General features: G+C 44.9%; 1 protein-coding gene across 1 annotated transcript; it reads left to right on the top strand.

The window, feature by feature from the left end:
- Window positions 1–5,309: 5,309 nt before the first annotated feature.
- On the top strand, window positions 5,310–5,967 carry LOC147737991 (large ribosomal subunit protein uL4m-like). The gene has a single exon (XM_086925009.1). The coding sequence runs from the start codon at window positions 5,310–5,312 to the stop codon at window positions 5,898–5,900; it is 591 nt and encodes a 196-aa protein (XP_086781135.1). The 3' UTR covers window positions 5,901–5,967.
- The last annotated feature ends 2,007 nt before the right edge of the window (window positions 5,968–7,974 follow it).

The raw sequence follows: 7,974 nt of genomic DNA, 5'->3' as shown, positions 1-7,974 counted from the left end.
ACAGTACTTCACACAAATGTGCCGCTCAAAGTAGAAAACAAGATTAGAGAAACATCTCTACATGCCTGCCTATGTGAAGTGCACTACACATATAAGTTAAAAATTCACAAATTCACAAATGTTAGCTAACTCAAATCAAAGTCACAGTCACAGAACTTCGGCAAGCGTCCGTAGACTACCTTACCGATCACAAATCATAGAACTTCAGTAAGCATCCGCAGACTACCTTACCGATCACAAATCTTACCCAAATCTCAAAGGTCCAGATTCCAACTGCCAAGGTCTTTAATCGAATCAGCCAAACGGCACTTATCCAGCAACGCAGACGATCAAGAACTCAGTCGGAGACCGGCGCCACCTGGAAGGTCAGATCGGAAGGAAAGGAAGAAACACCGTGGGTGCCAAGACTCGGGTCACTCGGTGGCAGCGTACGCGTCCATGGCGAGTGTCCAAACCTTCGTCACGACCTCTCCTTCGGGCATCCGAGTCGCCGATGAGTCCCTTCGTGGTCGCCAGTTTGTGGTATCGGGTTCCCAAGGCCTACATGCTCCGTAGATAACCCACTTACACTGAAAGAACTGTTGGCACGGAAACTGAAAAGTACAAAGAACAAGTTTATTAAGACCCCATGGGGTGGTGGTACATTCCTACAGCACCCTTCGGTAATGCAAGAAGTATCACACCGAACGTTGGTGTGACTTGATCTTTTATACAGTTTACAGGTAATAGAAAGATAGGCGGTACAAAGTTACAGAGCTTTATGTACATATATGGTCATTTTTGGAACACAGCCAACTCATGGGAGGGGTTACAATCTCACTGGTCAGTTGGGCGGCACATTCCTGAGGGGTGACTGGTCAGTTGGGACTGCGCATGTACAGGCTTGACCGTTACTAAAAATAGCCTGTTGCTGGGCAAACTCGAGTGGTCAGTGGTACGGACAACGGACTAAAGGGCACGCTGGCCACGAGGCCGCTCATGATTTAAGATAGCCGCCGTAACATACAAGATGGCGTTTTCTAACATGGCCAAGTTAAGGTGAATAACGTGTAGCAAAGCCAAGCGCTAACCCAGCCATCGTCAAATTACGACAAAATTCCAAAGCTTTGCACCCTAGGTGGATTTAGTGGGCTGCATCCTTGACATCCCAGGATGTCACGTTTATTTTTGATGCCACTTTACGGTCGCAGGAGTATTTACAGTATGTATTTGTTCATCCTGCTCCTTTAGCAATGCGGCCATTGGAGGATTTCCATTGCATCATTTACACTGATGGTTCGGCGCAGGTTGCGCATGGCTCTAAACATGCCTACATTTCCGCATGCGCCATTGTGGTCGGTGCCATGGTGAACGATGAGTTCAAGTCCAGTGTCGTGCACACGCAGACGCTTGGGGACTGCACCGCACAATTAGCAGAGCTTCGTGCTCTGATGCTTGCATTGGAGTACGCAGATCCTAGTGTGACGACTTTGATCGTAAGTGACTCTTACTACTGTGTCCAGTCTTACAATGAAAACTTGTTCTTTTGGATTCAGAATGAATTTCGTGATCCCAAAGGTAGCACAATAAAACATAAAATGATCTGGGTCCGAGTGGCGGAACTTAAAGAGAAGTTGCCACTCGTGTTTGTGATTCATACTCTCGGCCATCAGCGCGTGGGGGTCCACGCTGTTGGTAATTCGCTTGCTGATGAAGCAGCGAAGTCAGCGGTATCGAAATACTTAGTAGCAGCAGTCATGAGGTCCAAAAGCAGGATAGATGATGACATATTGGCAGCTGTTGCTACCACCGAGAAGGGAGGTAAATATCCTACGGGGTTCACTTCGAAGTACACATACCACTTAAGTCCCGATAAGGTTCCTTATGTGAAAATTCCTGATGTTGGCCAACGTCTAGTTCCCAACTCGGATCGCAGGGCTGCTTTGATTACAGCGGCTCATGAAGGTGTGGCGTCTGCGCATGCGGGCATCTCAGCCACTGTAACTCAGCTACAACAAAGGTTCTGGTGGCGGGGACTGTACAAACAGACGCGCGATTATGTCCTTCAATGTGACATTTGCCAGCAGATTAAACCTTCAACTGCTGCGCGTCCGCCTCAGACACAGTTGTACATCTCTAATAAACCGCTTGGTTGCGTTTATTTGGATCACTGCGGTCCATTTTCTTCTGATACTGCATACAAGTACATCTTGGTAGCAGTTGATTCATGCACACGCTTTGTGTGGGTATGGCCACATCGGAGCGCTGATTCACGGACTGTCATCAAGGATTTGTGAGTCTTTATAGGGATTTTTGCCTGTGGTACCTTCCATTCGGATCAGGGTCCGGCTTTCGCCTCTAAGGCGTATAAGGTTGCTATGGTTTCGTTGGGGGTCCAAGTCAAGTTTTCGAGTCCGTACAGACCCGAGGGTAATAGTGTAGTGGAACGAATGAACCGTGACTTAAAGCAATCTTTGACAGCTCGAGTTATAGGCACTGGCAGAAACTGGTTAGACCACCTCAATGGCGTGCAGTGTGCGCTTAATAATCTCCCTAGAAGGTCTCTGGGTGGGCGGACCCCTTACAAAATGCTCTTTGGTATCAAGATGTATGTACCTGACCTCGACGGTCTAGACTGCAAGGCCCAGGCCGCGGCCTTTGACGTAGATGAACATTGCAATGTTTTACAGGATCTACAAAAGACCAGAGACAGTCTAGCTAAGGAACATTTGCCCTCCACATCGGATGATGCGTTGCAGATCCCGGTAGTTGGCTGGCTACCCCAAGTTGGAGAACTGGTTCCAGAGAAGATCGATAACAAGAAAGAGTTTGGTCCCTCATATCGTGCACCGGTTCAAGTTCTTGGAGTGAAGGGCACAAGAACAGTCATTTTACCACCACTTCCAGGTCGTAAGGAAAACAGATTTATCTCAATTGACAATTTCAAGACACACAGGGTGGCCGATTCTTCATAGCATGACACCGGCTGTATCCTGTCCTTCCATGGTGAGGCACTCTGTGCTGGCTATTACTTCTGGTGCAGAACAGGAGGTGTCCCTCGAGATGCCTGCTATTTCCAGTCCTTTATTAAATACTATTCCTGTTGCTAACATTGATGAGCTGAACTACACCTATCCTGCTGATTTATCGATGCCTGATTTGCAGACTCGTTTGGCCGACCAGTCCAGATTCTCTTTTGACTCTGTTTCGGAACTTTCAAAGAAACCCTCGACTATTGCGAAATATGCCACTTTATTTAAAAAACATTTTTTAATTCCCCCTTGGACATACATTTGGTTGATTCTATTTTCATTTTATCTTTTTATGTAAATTGGTTTTGTGTTTTATTTTTTCCGCCTGATCGATGGTCATTATGTCAAAGAAAGAACAGGAATTCGGTACCTTAATAGAACATTGGCCCCTCTTTCCTCCTCACATTCAGCACACAGACTGAAACGAGAATTCAGTCTAATTGGGCATTACACCTTATCGGTTCAGTGGTCTAGACTCTGGACATGCGACCGGATTTATATCCGCTTCCGAGTCGGGCCTGAGTCACTTCCGGGTAATAGACGCCAGTGAAGCGAGGGCGATTCGGCCGCAGGTAATTTCCCGAACCCTCGTAGAAAGTTTAATTGACTTTCGCGACATCCTTGTTGAACATAATTATTTACCGTTCCTTACGTTTGGCAATACGGACTAATGTTATGTTTATCCATTTTACAGAGAAAGATACCACACGTACCCATGTGTCTTTTGAAGGAATTTATATTGGCTGTAAATAATGGATTTTCCGAATATTGGAATGCGTAAAATTGCGGATTAACTGGCGTTTTTTAGATTATTTTAAACAGATATTGGGTAAGACGATACGTATGATTACGGAGGTCTTGATGGTTAAGATACAATATGGGAGTATTTTGTAGGCTGTGGGGCATTTTTCGACCTCCTGTGATGATGTGTTTCCTTATATTTAATATGGTTTGGTATCATATGAAGCACTGTGCAGTTTCTCAATAACGATGGGGCTAATAACTACGAGTTACATTCGCGCCTAAGTTGTATAGTTTAATATTCGACGTGTCTGTTCAAATGAACACTGGTCCAGTGTCTTCCGTACTTCTACTAGATTTTAATTGCATATAATTTGAAGTTTTACTTGACGTACGTACCCCTAGCTATTTTATCTCTGAATTTGTGGCATTAATTACTTTGCAGTGATTACTATACCGCTCTCACCACACAACGAGGTTACCCTTCCGGGTTGGAAGTATCACCGGAGTTGGGGTAAGAACCTCTTTTAGTTTGTCCTAAAGTCCCATAGGGGGTACCCAAATATTGGATAATGGATTACTAATACCATGACCTTTCCGTTTTTCTTCCTTTTTCTCTACCTGTCATATATGATTAGCCTAACTACTGAGGATTCAGCCATTGAGGTAGCTTATAATCTGTTACGCTTTGTCGCGTTCATGGGAAATACCTTGAGTTATGCTTTGAGGAATGCTCTTTGTCTACTCACACTGTACTTTTCAAAATTACAAACACAATTGAGCTTGGGAAGAAAATGTTGGTAAACAAAGGCAGGGCCATACATTTTGGCTATTAATCAATCTCTTTGACCAAGCGGATTTCTCACAATGCATGTTGTGTACTGGAGCGTGAAGCTTCCCCAGGCGCGCTCTTGGCCTCATTCACACACCATAGGCCTGCTCCCCCGCCCCCCACGCCTCGCACCAGACTTCATTGGAATGCGTTCGACTCGCTCGCTGCCCTGCCCCCCCACCAGGCTCTTTAAGCGCGACTCTTCGCCAGCGCTTCCCTCCCACTCACTCACTCCCCCGCCCCCCCCCCTGCCCCAGCAATACCGAGAGCTTGTTGTTGGCCAGCTGTTACCTCCTTGCTCGCACTTCTACCCGTCATTGCTTCCGTTCTTCCGGCGCCTGTCACTCTGTCTGAGCACACTCGCTGAGAGTAATGGGCATCCGCTCTTAAGCAATGCTGGTTTTATTTGCCGATTTTCTTTGGTGTTAAAATAAAAAAAGAACATCGTCACTGTACATGTGGCAATATGCTCCATAATTTGTATTTTTTTGTCCCATAATTTTGTCATTCTTGCCATACAATATGTTTTTTAAATGCCGCAAACCTTTATCCCCCTCCTGTGATGTGAAACTAATTTCTGGACGTGGTCGGCTATCGCCACCTGCAGGCCAAAACTATGATTTGTGTGCTTTAATCATCTGAAATCGCCACTAGAAAGATCTGAATGGCGTCTGATAGGGTTAAGTTTTTCTTTCTTAATATGAAAGTACGGGGTGAATTTGTAAATGATCTTTTGCATTCTAAGGCTATATAATGCAATTGCAATAATTACTCGAAAGTCGAGAGCTGAGGTGCGAGGTGGGGGAAGGAAACCTTGGCAACAAAAGGGCAGTGGTCGTGCTCGTCAAGGCAGCATTCGTTCCCCGCTTTGGAGAGGCGGTGGTCTGGCCCACGGGCCCCGGGGCCCCACCAGTTACTTCTACATGCTTCCGATGAAAGTGCGCGTGCTGGGTTTGAAGGTGGCGTTGACAACTAAACTGGCACAGGGGGATCTCCATGTCATCGACTCTCTGGACATTCCTACCGATGACCCCCAGTACCTTGTGGAGATGGCCAGATACCGGCACTGGGGGAACTCTGTGCTGATTGCTGATGTCGATGAACAAATGCCTGAAAATATTCTCCAAGCGACAGCCACATTGAAAACCATCAACCTGGTGCCCGCTATAGGCCTGAACGTCCACAGTATTCTCAAGCATGAAACCTTAGTGCTGACTCTGCAGACGGTGGAGTTTCTGGAGCAAAAGATGCTTTGGCACGACGTCCGGTACACCCCTCTCTATCCCTTCAAACTCCCCTACAGTGACTTTCCATAAGAGCAGCTTGTGCCTCAAGGGGGAGGCTCCAGCATCATGTTTTGTAAATAAATAAAAAATAAAACTAAGTTTGAATAGAGATAATAGTCTCTAAACCAGATTTGTGGTGGGAAATTGGGGCAAAGAAATCGGAATGTCGAGCTTTTAGGAATGGGACAGTAGCCGGAATCTGCTGACCAGTAGGGACCACTCTGCATAGGGCCAGGGGGCTAGAAACTGGATCCGGCAACAGATAATTGCAATCACTTCTTCTTTCTATTGCTGACAACATTGCTTTGGAAACGCATTGCTTCGTACTTTGATCATTGACTGCTTCTTTTATCATATCCTAAGAGAATCAAAAGCAGTTGTTATCTCACTATGTTTGTAGTATGCATTGTTGTAGATCGCATGCTCTGCCTACTCCTGCCATCTAGTGTTGTGTGCTGATGTTTGCAAGTTGCTTTTGTTCAAAGAAGGCTTCAATCTCGAGTTCTCACGACTCCTTCCTAAGTCCACAGTGCACCAGGACAAAGACTTCACTGTAGATTGACTATTTTTCCTGCCATTTGGTGTTGAGTTTTCAGTTTGTGCTCAGCACCATCTACCACTCTTCAGTTCCTTTCATTATCCTGATACATTGTCTGGAGACTGGCGAGTGCCCCTGCTGCTGCGGGTTCTAACTGCACTGGAGCAGTTCTGAAACTTGTAAAGCAAATGTGGGAGAGTAAGGGAAGTAGGGCGCACAGGAAATACAATATATAGTTTACTTCAGTATTCAAAGCCAATGAAAGCAGTGTTCCAAGAGTAAGGATGTCAGCCCGCATCCCTAATTTAGACAATATGAAAAAGTATATCTGAGGACATACAGACTTGTTTCCAAAGATAATTAATCCATAAGTCGTCGAAATGTTGGTCTATTCTTTAATCGTTCAACACTTCTTCCACCAGCCAACATGTTATTCAATCTTAGTGCATTGCATGTCACTGCATATGTGCCATTATAAGACCGGTGGCCTCATGTATTCCGTCCAGACGCTTTACTTCATGTCTGGACGGAATACATGAAGCCGCCGGTCTCGCACTCGAGAGGCACTACATTGACCTTACTGTACACATCAGCACTTATAATGGCACATATGCAGTGACATACAATGCACTAAGACTTTCGTATGGGCCTAGAGTATATCCATTTGTATCTCCTCCTCTTGTGATTCTATCTCTTGTACATTTGCAATTTTTTTCTTTTCCATTTGCACCTTTTGTAACGCGTGTGATCCTAGGTCAGCTGAAATTCCTGGAGCCTAGTCCCGACAGCTCGACGACTTTCGGAGGGCTGGATGAGGTCCCCCGCTACACGGCGGAGGAGGGCACTGGACATCGAATGCTGTCTTATGTAAACCGCTCTGATAACATAAACGGGTCAAGATCCTGAAATGTGCAATGTAACTGATTCTATGTAAACTGCTGTGACAATATGTAACGGAACTGGTGCTATGTAAAGCGCTCTGATAACCTTATCGGTTCAAGTTCGCGCTATAGAAAACTCTAAAAATAAAATAAAATAAATAATGTGTATTGAAACAATTATCAAGAGAAAAAAATAATGTTTTTTATGTACAATCATCTAATGTGTTTAGATTTGACACGGGTGTCAATTTTCACTCTCTACCACGACGCATATATGTAATCAACCTTTTTTGGAAATATAAGTAAGATTTGGTCACTCACAAACTCTCAGTAGACCATTGAACTTAAGTAATTTATGGGTTCCTCACGATGAGGTGTTTCTGAATAAGAAATGTCACTTCTGGGTATACATTTTGTAAATCTATCGCTTGAACTTTTTAGGCAGGCTTGTCACTTAGGTCATCCATTTTATATTTTTTCCAGCCCTGAAGAGTTGTAGTAACTGTGTGTGTACAGTCCTACAACGAAACACCTGTCGGCTGGCTGTGAATTATCAATGATCTGTTGACCAAATAAAAGGGGATACTCATGAAACTCCAAGAACCGACTTTGGACAGATTTCTTTCCGATTTTGTGTATTATCACATTGTTGTATATATGTTGTTTGAGTGCGCAGGACTTTGTG

This window comes from Lissotriton vulgaris, chromosome 1_1 (assembly GCF_964263255.1).
Source record: "Lissotriton vulgaris chromosome 1_1, aLisVul1.2, whole genome shotgun sequence".
Taxonomy (NCBI): Eukaryota; Metazoa; Chordata; class Amphibia; order Caudata; family Salamandridae; genus Lissotriton; species Lissotriton vulgaris.
The sequence above is the reverse complement of the archived record's forward strand: the minus strand, read 5'-3'. Positions and strand labels throughout refer to the sequence as shown.

Coding starts and splice junctions, on each gene's coding strand:
- LOC147737991 (XM_086925009.1), top strand. CDS start 5,310: ATGATCTTTTGCATTCTAAGGCTATATAATGCAATTGCAATAATTACT.